We start from the raw sequence: 14,465 nt of genomic DNA, 5'->3' as shown, positions 1-14,465 counted from the left end.
ACTTCATTGAAGAATCCTGTCCATAGTTCCCACTTCTACTAGGAGTAGTATTGTTGACCAACCACCGACGAACGGGCATTGACATTGGCAACCTTACTCGCAACCTTACTCTGCATCCCATCTGCATTGTCTGACTGCAACATTAGTGCATCTTCCAGACACTAGACCGCAATTAAAGATGCATGCTGGGATCTTAAGCACTTACTGAATGAATTGAAATTAGTAAACTATCACACGAATTGCAACAAGTAACATATCATACAAAATGGATGACGTAGTACACAATTGTGCACAATTTTCAGGGAACCATTTTTGGCTTGTGAGCACTACTTTCAAAACTACTGGCTGAAATTATACAAAAGTTCTGGAGTACCACTTTAATGAAGTGCCATTGGCACATCCCTTAAAGACTACAGTTGGCACGCTGGGTGACAGCTGGCATGGGGCCACAGAGTAAAACGTCCTTGCACATCCTCTGAACTCCAAGTTGAGGACATACAGTAGAGCTAACGACAACAAACAGAAGGTTGTCCAGTAGATAACTATAGTCAAACAGAATGCTAGTCAGATAGATAGTCTAACTGATGTCTAGCTCGGGAGGTAGCTAGTGAACCTGAAAGCTGTACAGGTAGATACAATAGTAGTTCAACAGAATGCTAGCCAGGTATACAGTAGCTAGTCAAACAGATTGCTAGTCCGATACCGTAGATAGAAAACAGTATGGCTTTCAGGCAGATATTCAAAATCAAAATGCTAGTCAAGTAGCTAGAATGCTTGCCAGGTAGACAGCTGGTCAAACAGAATGCTAGTCAGGTAGACAAAGATAAGCAAATTGGTATTCCATTAGATGTCTAATCAAACAGAATGCTAGTCATGAAGACAACTATTTTTACAGAATGGTATTCAGTTAGATGGCTAGTCAAACAGAGATCTTGTCATGTAGACCAGGGATTCCCAAACTCATTCCACGTTTCGTTTATTGCCCTAGCACTACACAGCTGATTCAAATAATCAAAGCTGGATGAGGAGTTGGTTATTTGAATCAGCTGTGTAGTGCTAGGGAAAAAAACAAAACATGCACCCAGGGGAGGGCCCCAGGACCGAGTTTAGGAAACCCTGATGTAGACAACTAGTTTTACAGAATAGTATTCAGTTAGATGAATAGTCAAACAGAAATGCTAGTCATGTAGACAACTAGTTTCACAGAATGTATTTAGGTACATGTCTAGTCAAACAGAATGGTAGGCAGGTAGTAGCTTGTCCAACAGAACGCTAGCACTTGTCAAAGAATGTTAGCAAATAAAATTCACAGGTTCACTTGCTCACAATGGTTAAACACATTCATTGGACGATTGATCTAGGGTTTAGGCCTAATTAGCTAGGCAGATAGCGTATTTTCACATATAATACTGGTCAAGAAGATAGCTTATTATCTTCTTGACTTGCATTATATTTGAAAATATGTTGTCAAGAAGATAATAAGCTATTTGACTATATATTTTCTTGCCTAGCATTATATTTGGTATCTGCCAAGCTAATTAGGTCCAACTCCTTGGACTAACATCCAATGAATGTGTCATACCATTGTGAGCATATGCACTGTTTTCTTTGTCTTTTGCATATCTGACAGCGTACTGTACTGCATAGCCTACTTTGCAACAGTGTAATGTCTATATAGGAATATTAGAATATTGTTACTATCTAAAGAAGATAAGCTAATCACACAGAATACTTAGTCATATAACCAGTGGTGCAGATTTAGAATCTCCTCACCCTCTGAGTTTTGGCGCGAGGTGCTGCCCCTGGCACGGAAAGCATGCATGGCCCCTTGGGCCCGGTCAGCAAAGCTCCAGCTCGGCCCTCCCTCTGCCCCGTCTTCAGGCCCAGGGGACTGGGACCTCCCTGTGGCCCCAGCCATCTTGGAAGGACTAGGATGCACCTTGTCCTTTAGACTAGGCTTCCGGCTACAGGGACCGGTGAAGGAAATACAGAACGGAGTGAGAGGGAGATAGATATGTATGGATGATGCATCTTTTGCTGTGATGTAAGGATAATCCATGTGGGTTTGAGTTCCCATGGTGATATGACTCATGTGCATACTGTGCAGTATAAGAGCAATATAGGGCTGTGTCGAACAAGAGTTACTTTAGACATATTGTCTAGGCTGTGTTCACTATGTCTAGTTCAAGTATCATATGGGTAGGGAAACTAAAATAGCTTGGCAGTGTCAATGTGTCAACAAGTAGTTAAATAATCAAGAATACATTTTAGTCAACCTTAGTAATGATGTGGGCTTGACTATGTTGGCTATTCTCACTCATAAATATAGCATGTTAACATGTATATCTTACTGTACTTACTGTATATCTATACCTGCTTATACATAAAGTAGTAATGTGATGTGAGCATAGTGTGATGTCTGAGGTATGTCTGTGCGATTAAAGGTCTTACCTCTTACGGTAACTTAAAATGAGGCAATGTCCTACAGCGGAAGGAGCCTTTTCCGTGTGCACATAGTCGAGCATTCGGTCAGGCAAGCAGCAGAAGCAACAAGCAAGCATGCATGGGAAGCACAGTGATAGGCCTCAAAAAGAAAAAGAAGGGTTGTCATCTCTATGCAAAAAGTAAATCAGGTCATGCAGACAGGGTTAACCATCATGTCTCCCACTGTACTGTATGTGGGAATCATTTCAAAGGAAATGCTTGTTAGATACCAACGTAAAAGGCATGTTGTTTTCTTGCTTTTCAACAAAAGTTGTCAAAGGGATGACTAAGCAAAAAGCCAACAAGCGGGAAAAAAAACTGCATAAGAGAAACAACAAATCAATGCTCTGTCACAAAAAACTAAGACGTACATCTGTATTTTCTAGGAAGCTGTTCAGGTAAATGTGCAGAAAATATTCAGTTTTTTACTTCAAAGAATGTTATGTTGTGTGGATAATTTAATGTTACATTTGACTGATTCTCAATAGCTGAGGGGGATTAAAAAGAGTCAGCTAGTCATGTGCTTCATCTACTCAGCTGAACATGTGTCAAAAGTGGGAAAATATAAGAACAGATAGGAAAGTAAGGACAGGTATATAGAGACTTAAATACTTGCAGTGCAGATGTTAGTATCTGTGCAACAGTACCTATAGGTTCTCGGGCAGCACCCACAAAGCATGTCGTCTTTGTGTGAATGGTCAATACTGGACATTGGAGAGCGAGATAGTGGAATGGTGGGCAGTAGAGGAGACACAAAAGATAACAGTGATGGAGGAATTAAGTGCATCTGAAAAATGAAGTGGCTGGCCTTGTAATGGTCAGTAAGAGGATGGTGCATATGATGCACGAATGAGCAATGGTAGAAGATGAGGAATTGTTGAAGACTTAGAACATATTCTAAGTACTTTGATTAATCAGAAAATAATGGGAGAAAAAAAACTGTTTGGAATGATATGACGAATCGGTTATCATTTTATAACAGTGGGGCCTTACACAATAACACAGACCAAAATACTGCATTATTAATGCAAGACCAGGAAAACAGGAAAATAAACTTACTTAATAAAACTAAGAATTTGTAATGGTAAAGTGAGCGTTGAGCCTTTTCCTTTCCAATGATGTTTACACGTTTAGGTTGCACCTTGCATCACATACTGTAAATGTAACACCCTCTACTTGTTTCCAATAGGATTTGTATTTATTTGTTCAAGGAACAGAAACAGAACCTGGAACAAAAGTGATCCATACCGTTCTGGAAAATAAACATTGAAAGAATATTTTTTTTGTCCCACAAAAAAAAACGCAACAAAGCGCCTATGCAAAGCCCTCTGTCAATCAGAAACAGTAGGCAGAAATATCTACAGTCCACACCACAGCATTGGCTGTTAAATGTAATCGTTCTACAAATCGCAAAGACATGGCCTTACAGTGACCCATTATGAAATTCATATATGTTACTGGGTCACTAAGGCCATGTTCTCTATGCCGGTGGGGTAATTAACACATTTCAAATGTTGATCTTGGGAAAGGACCTAGAATTGTGGATAAAAGCTTAATGTTGGCAGTGAGGGCAAAGTGAGCTTAGCTAGGGCAGTGGTTCCCAAACTGTCAGGGGCGCGGGGGTCCCCACCCCCTCAAAGAAATATATCTATAATTAGATAGATCAAAAATATATATAGAGTACCAGTCAAAAGTTTGTACACACCTACTCATTCATGGGTTTTTCTTTATTTGCACTATTTTCTACATTGCAGAATAACTATGAAGTAACACATCTGGAATCATGTAGTAACCAAAAAACAAATCAAATTATATGTAATATTTGAGATTCTTCAAAGTTAGTCACCCTTTACCTTGATGACAGCTTTGCACACTCTTGGCATTCTCTCAACCAGCTTCATAAGGAATGCTTTTCCAACAGTCTTGAAGGAGTTCCCACACATGCTGAGCACTTGTTGGCTACTTTTACTTCACTCCGTGGTCCAACACATCCCAAACCATCTCAATTGGGTTGAGGTCAGGTGATTATGGAGGCCAGGTCATCTGATGCAGCACTCCATTACTCTCCTTCTTGGTCAAATAGCCCTTACGCAGCCTGGAGGTGTGTTTGGGTCACTGTCCTGCTGAAATACAAATGATAGTCCCACTAAGCACAAACCAGATGGGATGGCCTATCGCTGGAGAATGCTGTGGTAACCATGATGGTTAAGTGTGCCTTGAATTCTAAATAAATCATGACAATGTCACCAGCAAAGCACCACCACACCTCCTCCTCCATGCTTCATGTTGGAAACCACACATGCGGAGATCCTCCGTTCACCTACTCTGCGTCTCACAAAGACACGGCGGTTGGAACCAAAAATCTCATATTTGGACTAATCAGACCAAAGGACAGATTTCCACTGGTCTATGTCCATTTCTTGTGTTTCTTGGTCCAAGAAAATCTCTTCTTCTTATTGGTGATTCACACAGTCTCTTCTGAACAAATGATGTTGAGATGTGTCTGTTACTTGAACTCTGTGAAGCATTTATTTTTGGGCTGCAATATGAGGTGCAGTTAACTCTATTGAACTTATCCTCTGCAGCAGAGGTAACTCTGGGTCTTCCTTTCCTGTGGCGGTCCTCATGAGAGCCAGTTTCATCATAGTGCTTGATGGTTTTTGCAATTGCACTTTAAGAAACTTTCAAAGTTCTTGAAATGTTCTGGATTGACTGACCTTCATGTCTGAAAGTAATGATGGACTGTCGTTTCTCTTTGCTTATTTGAGCTGTTCTTAACTTAATATGGACTTGGTCTTTTACCAAATAGGGCTATCTTCTGTATTCTACTCCTACCTTGTCACAACGCAAGTGATTGGCTCAAACACATTTAGAAGGAAATAAATTCCACAAATTAACTTTTAACAAGACACACCTGTTAATTGAAATGGATTCCAGGTGACAAGCTCATGAAGCTTGGTTGAGAGAATGCCAACAATGTTCAAAGCTGTCATCAAGGTAAAGGGTGGCTACTCTGAAGAACCTCAACTATATAAAAAAATAAAAAAACATTTATTTGTTTAACACTTTTTTGAAAAAGTCATCCCTTTGACTACATGATTCCATGGGTGTTATTTCATTGTAGTAAAAATAAAATAAAAACCATTGAATGAGTAGGTGTCCAAACTTTTGACTGGTACGGTAGATTGATTTAAGGAACTCATCCTGCTTTCAAATTAATCTTGAAGGTTGTAATAGTAGAATGAACAAGGTACAATTTCGAAATTGGGTTGTGCACAATCAGTTATCCTCTTCTCGTGTCAGCCATTGCCTACCTTAGAAAGCGACTGTATATATAACTTGTCAGGAATGTCCAGATCAACTAGCCCAAGTCAGGTAACTTGTTTCGCTAGTTTGTTTTTTGCCCATAGATGTTGTTGTAAGGTTAGAGTCATTCAAATATCTCATGCATACACATTAGACACTGCAAGAAAATTAGCTTCAAAACTGCAACATTTTCTCTGCACCCCATGGCAAAACGTGTAGAATTACAGGAAAATAAGCTTTGAACCTGCACATATAGAGGTGTGTGAACAGTTCGTGTCCCGAACGGTGCCTGTGCGCATAGAAATAGATGGATGTTTCCCAATGCTGGAAGGGGGGCCTGAATAAAAAAGTGTGGGAACCCCTGAGCTAGGGCACTGTGGGTAAATGTAAGGTCACTGTTCTTGAAGGAGGATCTTATCAAAAAGGTACATCCATATCTGACACACATTGTAAAAAAACAAGACTCATCAAAACCTCCTGTCCTTTCTGCCCCGGGACACACACACACACACACACTCCCTCAAGAAGAGTGCCTCAGCAGCTTTGAGCAGAATTGAAGTAAAGCCAAAAGGGGGTAGAAGAAGTGTGTGGTAAAACAACAAAGGCTGGTTGAATAACAGACCTGGGGGAGGCTTCTGTCTGAGAGTCCTTCCTTTGTTTCCAGACAAATGAAAAAGACACACACAGAGACACACACAGAGACACACACAGAGACACACACACATGCATTTCCGTGACAAATCCCAACGGGCAGCATTATTTAGGTTATTAAAGTCAGAGAGGTTAGGACAAGGGTGAATATCTGAAAGAGTCAACAGCAGTAGCTATTTGTCATTAAGATCATCAGGACTTAGCATTTGGGTAAGCAAGCACCTGTCAAGTAGCAAGGGGAAAAAAAGAGAAACAGAGTTGTCAAGGCACTGACTTAATCGGGTGATTAGCAGTAAGTTACTGCAGCCCCGAGACACCACGAGACTATGCATTCAGGTGAGATTCTCCAAACAGAAAGAATTCTCCATTCACATAATCATCCTCCTCCTACTGTGTATTCAGACCTGCTGAAGGATTTGGCCTTCAGATTCCTCAGGAGGTCCAGTTGATTGAGGGGGGGTATGAGTCTGGAGAGAGAAGATGAGACGGTTTTCATGATCTTTTATACATCCCACTGGAAGGCTAGTGCATGTCTTTCTAAAAAATAAAAAAAAGACCTCTTAAGTTCAGTGGCCCTCTCGTCTGGAGCATTGAAGCTTAAAATTATACTGTTTCAAAATAGAACCATTCCTTAGACACTGCTGCACAGAACACAGTATGTGGCTCTAAAATGAAATAAAAACCAGAAAGCTGCTTTGAGAAAGCCAAATATTGCAGCCTGCAGATTAATTTCCCAATGATTCCAACAGACTTAGAAGGTAAACAGAATGATTCATTTTCAAAGTAGCTACAGTGCCTTCAGAAAGCATTCATATGTCCTTGACTTATTCCTCATCTTGTTGTGTTACAGCCTGAGCTCAAAATGGATTCAATATTTTTTTCTCTCTCACCTATCTACTACACACAACAACCCATAATGGCAAACTGACATTTTAGATGAAAAAACAAATGAAATATCCAATTTATGTAAGTGTTTACACCCCTGAGTCAATACTTTGTAGAAGCACTTTTGACAGCTATTACAGCTGTGAGTCTTTCCACACCTGCATTGTGCAACATTTGCCCATTGTTATTTCAAAATTCTTCAAGCTCTGTCAAATTTGTTGTTGATCGTTGCTCGACAACCATTTTTAGGTCTTGCCATAGATTTTCATGCAGATTTAAGTAAAAACTGTAACTCAGCCACTCAGGAACATCTACTGTCTTCTTGGTAAGAAACTCCAGTGTAGTTTTGGCCTTGTGTTTAAGGTTATTGTCCTGCTGAAAGTTGAATTCATCTCCCAGTGTCTGGCGGAAAGCAGACTGAACCAGTTTTTCCTCTAGGATTTTGCCTGTACTTAGCTCCATTCAGTTTATTTTTTTATCCTGAAAAACTCCCCAGTCCTTAATGATTACAAGCATACACATTACATGGAATGGGTCCTCAGATCCTCAAAAAGTTCTACAGCTGCACCTTCGAGAGCATCCTGACCGGTTGCATCACCACCTAGTATAGCAACTGCTCTGCATCTGACCGTAAGGCACAAGAGGGTAGTGCGTACCGTCCAGTACATCACTGAGCCCAAGGTTCCTGACATCTAGGACCTATATACTAGGCGGTGTCAGAGGAAGACTCCAGTCACGCAAGTCATAGACTGTTCTCTCTGCTGCCGCACGGCGAGCGGTACCGGAGCGCCAAGTCTACAACCAAAAGGCTCCTTAACAGCTGCTACCCACAAGCCATAAGACTCCTGAATAGCTAATCAAATGGCAACCCAGACTATTTGCATTGCCTGCCCCCCTCCCCCAACCCTCTTCTATGCTGCTGCTACTCTCTGTTATTATATACGCATGGTCACTTTAATAACTCTACCTACAGTGGGGCAAAAAAGTATTTAGTCAGCCACCAATTGTGCAAGTTCTCCCACTTAAAAAGATGAGAGGCGCCTGTTATTCTCATCATATGTACACTTCAACTACTATGACAGACAAAATGAGAAAAATCCAGAAAATCACATTGTAGGATTTCTAATTTATTTATTTGCAAATTATGGTGGAAAATAAGTATTTGGTCAATAACAAAAGTGTATCTCAATACTTTGTTATATACCCTTTGTTGGCAATGACAGAGATCAAACGTTTTCTGTAAGTCTCCACAAGGTTTTCACACACTGTTGCTGGTATTTTGGCCCATTCCTCCATGCATATCTCCTCTAGAGCAGTGATGTTTTTGGGCTGTTGCTGGGCAACACGGACATTCAACTCCCTCCAAAAAAAATTCTATGGGGTTGAGATCTGGAGACTGGCTAGGCCACTCCAGGACCTTGAAATGCTTCTTACGAAGCCACTCCTTCGTTGCCCAGGTAGTGTGTTTGGGATCATTGTCATGCTGAAAGACCCAGCCATGTTTCATCTTCAATGCCCTTGCTGATGGAAGGAGGTTTTTACTCAAAATCTCATGATACATGGCCCCATTCATTCTTTCCTTTACACGGATCAGTCGTCCTGGGCCCTTTGAAGAAAAACAGCCCCAAAGCATGATGTTTCCACCCCCATGCTTCACAGTAGGTATGGTGTTCTTTGGATGCAAGTCAGCATTCTTTGTCCTCCAAACACAACGAGTTGAGCTTTTACCAAAAAGTTATATTTTGGTTTCATCTGACCATATGACATTCTCCCAATCTTCTTCTGGATCATCCAAATGCTCTCTAGCAAACTTCAGACGGGCCTGGACATGTACTGGCTTAAGCAGGGGGACACGTCTGGCACTGCAAGATTTGAGTCCCTGCGGCGTAATGTGTTACTGATGGTAGGCTTTGTTACTTTGGTCCCAGCTCTCTGCAGGTCATTCACTAGGTCCCCCCGTGTGGTTCTGGGATTTTTGCTCACCGTTCTTGTGATCATTTTGACCCCACGGGGTGAGATCTTGCGTGGAGCCCCAGATCGCGGGAGATTATCCGTGGTCTTGTATGTCTTCCATTTCCTAATAATTGCTCCCACAGTTGATTTCTTCAAACCAAGCTGCTTACCTATTGCAGATTCAGTCTTCCCAGCCTGGTGCAGGTCTACAATTTTGTTTCTGGTGTCCTTTGACAGCTCTTTGGTCTTGGCCATAGTGGAGTTTGGAGTGTGACTGTTTGAGGTTGTGGACAGGTGTCTTTTATACTGATAACAAGTTCAAACAGGTGCCATTAATACAGGTAATGAGTGGAGGACAGAGGAGCCTCTTAAAGAAGAAGTTACAGGTCTGTGAAGCCAGAAATCTTGCTTGTTTGTAGGTGAACACATACTTATTTTCCACCATAATTTGCAAATAAATTCATTAAAAATCCTACAATGTGATTTTCTGGATTTTTTTCTTCTCATTTTGTCTGTCATAGTTGAAGTGTACCCATGATGAAAATTATAGGCCTCTCTCATCTTTTTAAGTGGGAGAACTTGCACAATTGGTGGCTGACTAAATACTTTTTTGCCCCACTGTACATATTACCTCAATTACCTTGACACTGGTGCTCCCACCCATTGACTCTGTACCAGTACCCCCTGTATATAGCCCCGCTATTGTTATTTACTGATGCTCTTTAATTATTTGTTATTCTCATCTCTTACTTATTTCTAACGTTTTTTTATATATATATTTTTAGGTATTTTATTAAAGCTGCAATGTTGGTTAAGGGCTTGTAAGTAAGCATCTCACTGTTGAATTTGGCACATCTGACCAATAGAATTAGATTAGATTTGATTTGAGTTTTCCCACAGACACCATGCATCATGTGAGGTGAAATGTGTATATTTGGGGAAGTGAGCACTTTGTTTGTTTGACCTGACGAAGATCCGTTTCAGATGGAAACGTCAATAAAGCGGTGAATTGGGAGCTTTAACAGTGTCCGGGTCTTCTTCTTCTTTAGTATTCTTTATTAGCCCAGCACCTATGTTTTTAAGGATGTGCGTATGACCACAGACTTTTCTATAAACAGTATTATTGCACACAGAGTGAGTCCATGCAACTTATTACGTGACTTGTTAGGCACATTCTTACTCCTGAACTTATTTAGGCGTGCCGTAACAAACGGGTTGAATACTTATTGACTCAAGATATTACAGCTTTTCATTTTTAATACAATTTTGTAAACATTTCTAAAAACATAATTCCACTTCGGCATTTATGGGGTATTGTGTGTAGGCCAGTGACACAAAATCTCAATTTAAAATTCAGGCTGTAACAACAAAAATGTGGAAAAAGTCAAGGGGTGTGAATACTTTCTGAAGGCCCTGTATTAGTTGTGCTTTGAAAGCCCAGCAGTATGTCAAAATGAAAGGTATTAGAGTTCAACTTCAAATTGGAAAGCCAGACTGGTTAGTGTTATTTCAAGGATATAAATGGAATTTCATTTCCAGGATATAAATGTATATAAAGTATAAATAACAGATATGGTCTGTACCTGTACATTGGGAGAGAAACGTTCTCCTCATAAAAATCCCACGTCGACAGCAGATCAGTCCGAGCGAGATTCGTAGCATAAAATCGCCAAGCATTCTATTTGTGAGACAAGTGGTGTTATTTGCGAGTGATGCAGACAATGTCATAATGCAGAGGATGTTCAATGACCCAACAGGTGATATATAATTCAATAAAATCAGTCAGAAAGAACCTGGTAAAAAATAACAAATAAAGTAAAATGGTACACAATGTGTCAGTGGGTGTGTCCAGACTAAATGGTGGTGCGTGTTGGCCACCTGTATCAGACCAGCAGCAGGTTGGCGTCGCTTCTCAAAATGCTTCTGTCTGTGCTGCTCCTGGACCTTCAGAGCAAAACCAGACCCCAGGATACCCTGCGCATGTGAGTAGGTGTGGATAAAAGAGAACATTTACACACCGTCAGAATATCTCTACCCTCTTGAATATGAACACCTGAAACTAGAATGTAGAACTAACAGATTAAAACATAATAATAATGGTTATCGGAACGTTTTAAATGCAAGTGTTGTACCAGGCCATGTTTTGCCTAAGCAGAAGCGCACAATTGAAGAGCACAACAACTCTAAAGTGTACTAATGACACAGAACATTGCAAAATGTTCCGGAATATAACCATTGGAGTTCATGCACTTGGCCGTAAGGCTAGAACTGTGAGTAAAGGTTTAACATTTCCTTCATATTCAGAAACATAATACAGTTAAATTAAGTTGCCTTCTGCACCATGAGGGTTTGAATTAGCACCTAAAATGCCCCTCAAACTTACAGCTGGGAGCGCAAAGAAAGCCACTCCTATCATACTGAACATTGCAGCCAGCAGACGTCCATTCCAGGTCTTTGGGAACTTATCCCCATAGCCTATGGTGGTCAGGGTGATCTAGAGAAAGAAGAGGTATTTTCAACAGCACCTACAGTAATGTATACCTTATATAATACAGTGGTCCGCCAAAGCTGGTAAGTCAAGACCCCATTCCACAACAATACATTATACTTTCACAAGTGACGTTATGGCTCAGTTTTAGATATGTATTTTGCTGGGTACTGCAGATAAATTAGGGAAATATATTATTGGAAAACTAACTGTAAGTCTGTCCTAATAGAAACATACTATTCAATACCTTGTGCACTTTCTAATTTGGAAATATGATTGAACTTACCAGCCCCCACCACAGGGCATCAGCATAGGTCTCAAACATGTCGTTGTCATCTTTCTCGACCGAGTACACCAGGAAACTAGCCAGGATGAGACAGAGGAAGCCTATGTACCAAGCAGTGATAAGTTCCTGGAGAAGAGGAACAGAGCATGAGATGTAGAATTTGGTAACACTTCATGGTATGTAGACATTCATAAAGCCTTTATAAATAATACATATTAATATCTGTATCCACCAAATCCACCTTTTCTGATTATGACTGGACTATGTAATCAAATTCATGAAGACACAGTTTATTCAAATGTGTAGATTAATTTACTTCTACCCAATGCCTTTTACGTAGGCTTTTGTTTGTTTTTTTGCAGAGCCTTCCTTCCAAATCTCATCTCGCAGGTGAGAAACCTGGGCTCCTGAGGCTAACTAAACCCCAGCTAATCATATAGCCTTTCTAGAGGTCACCTTGCTGTGGGCATAGACCACTGATCCTAGAAGTTTCCAGGTGCCCCCGCGCCGGTCCATCCGCAGCATGCGGAGGATCTGCAAGAAGCGGAGACTGCGGATGGCAGAGGTGGCGAAGACATTTCCCTGGGAGCCAGCAGCCAGCACCGACACAGATGCTATCAAGACCATGATGTCTAGAGGAGGAAGGATATTCACATCATGTCAATGGTGTTCCATGCGCTCACACGCACACACTCTCAAGCCCACGATGTCTGGGGAAGGAAGGGGATTCACATAATGTCAGCGGGGTTTCCATGGCAACCAGCATCACCAAACACTGTTGAGATTGCGTTGATAGTGTTCAATGATTACTGACATCCTCCAACACTGAGAAGCCGACCCCACATGACAATCCCATGAGGCACTATTCAGGTGTTGCTATTTAATAACATGGTAGTGAACAAAATGACTTCAGAGAATGCGACTAGTGAACTGGTGTAGTTCTAAAACAAGGCTGTGTTGAATGTTGATGTTAGCTTTTCCTTTTCTTACACAAGCTATGGGAGACTTGAGAGAAACCGACTACCCTTAGAAATAGAAAAGTCATTTTTGGTTAAAAAAAATATTGCTTTATGTGAATAACTTTTATTTTTATGGAAATGAGAACAGCAAAGTCGGAGGAAGAGGTAGAGAGAGATAAAAGGAGAGAGTGATGAGAAAGGAGAAAGAGGAGAGAAGACCAGGACAGGGGAGTTGTAAGCCAGAACAGAAGAAACATCCGGAAAAGTGAGAGGTAGAAGGAGAAGAAAGTCTTTCTGTTCTCACCGATAACACAGAAAGGCTTGCGGGCGAATTTCAGCCTTCCCCTCCATCCTCTGTAGCGACAGCAGCAGCCCGCCGCCCATATCCTCACAATGTACTCAACTCCAAACACCACGATGGTCACTATTTCCTGTGGTAATTGGGAGCAAATTCAGTGTGTGGGCCTTTGTTCTTTTCAAGTACTTCTGTACTTCCTTGCCCAGCACCTGTTTTTGGGGGGATGTGCGTATGACCACACACTTCCCCATTTCCTGTGACACATCAAATCACAGACGTATTATACTGCCACTACACCCCAAATCTTATCATAGTGCAGTACCATGCGCAACACAACCAGATGGCTAGAGTAGCCCTTGGGAACTACTTAAGATTCCGAAAAAAGATAAGTGACATAAAAGATATGAGTGGCTATAATGTGAGAGATATGAACCCGAGAGAACATAATTCATTTTAGGATTACGTCGGATTTAAAAATACATATTGCACATATTTGATTGCGGCACACTTTGCCGTCTTGAGCATAAAACGAGCGTGGAAACCATGGACAGAGCACAGTACTTTTCAGAGCAGACCACCACATACATACCAGAATGTACAAGGCAGTCTCAGAACTGTTCTTGAACTCGTTGATGGTAGCGAAAACAGAGAGGATGAGACAGGAAAACACCAACAGGAAGCTGAAAGAAATAAGAGGACATTAAACTATAGGCTCCTGTTCAAATCATTCAGAAATGCATCCTTCCTTGCTTGAGGTAAACACACATCAATAAGCAATTGGATGGGTGTAAGCCAATGTCACCACCCTATTACTTACCAATCCATGACTCAAGGACGGACGGGTTTATTTCTGAGGTATTCGAAAATGGCCTGGTAGAATCCCCAATAAATGCTACCTGAACAGCTGGCTAGCTGTCAACAGTCCTTGACCCGGGTGGTACTTTTAAACATAAGCCAATTCCCCCATCTGTACATCTATGGCTGTAGCCGGGGGGGTGGACTTATAGTAAGTGATTAATGACTGCAAAGGACACTGGGACCTGTCACAGCCTTGGTCATAGAGTTTAATAAGAAGATCTGCTTGAAACAGTTTACAATTTCATTCATAAAATGCATAAGTTAAACGTGCATGAAACAAGTTTGCAGTCAGTTGGA

At 41.1% G+C, this 14,465-nt stretch overlaps 1 protein-coding gene across 7 annotated transcripts in view; it reads right to left on the bottom strand.

Annotated features, from left to right (window-relative positions):
* Positions 1-14,465, bottom strand: part of LOC110532183 (potassium voltage-gated channel subfamily KQT member 2-like) — a 44,235-nt gene that overhangs the window by 14,576 nt on the left and 15,194 nt on the right. For 3 of the 7 annotated variants that reach the window (XM_036988122.2, XM_090184420.1, XM_090184421.1), the window contains exons 2-11: positions 13,900-13,990; positions 13,317-13,443; positions 12,510-12,685; positions 12,054-12,179; positions 11,663-11,773; positions 11,158-11,253; positions 10,863-10,957; positions 6,846-6,908; positions 6,413-6,442; positions 1,774-1,964 (exon numbers count right to left, since the gene is read on the bottom strand). In XM_036988122.2, the coding sequence (XP_036844017.1) occupies positions 1,774-1,964; positions 6,413-6,442; positions 6,846-6,908; positions 10,863-10,957; positions 11,158-11,253; positions 11,663-11,773; positions 12,054-12,179; positions 12,510-12,685; positions 13,317-13,443; positions 13,900-13,990 (1,106 nt within the window). Of the gene's footprint in view, positions 1-1,773; positions 1,965-2,451; positions 5,533-6,412; positions 6,443-6,845; positions 6,909-10,862; positions 10,958-11,157; positions 11,254-11,662; positions 11,774-12,053; positions 12,180-12,509; positions 12,686-13,316; positions 13,501-13,899; positions 13,991-14,465 lie in introns of those variants that run through there. The other 4 variants (XM_090184419.1, XM_090184423.1, XM_090184424.1 and 1 more) reach the window with 4 other exon arrangements.

Source organism: Oncorhynchus mykiss, chromosome 9 (assembly GCF_057628025.1).
Source record: "Oncorhynchus mykiss isolate SJ-2025 chromosome 9, ASM5762802v1, whole genome shotgun sequence".
Classification (NCBI taxonomy): domain Eukaryota; kingdom Metazoa; phylum Chordata; class Actinopteri; order Salmoniformes; family Salmonidae; genus Oncorhynchus; species Oncorhynchus mykiss.
Note: the sequence above shows the minus strand (reverse complement) of the source record. Positions and strands in the feature narration are given on the sequence as shown.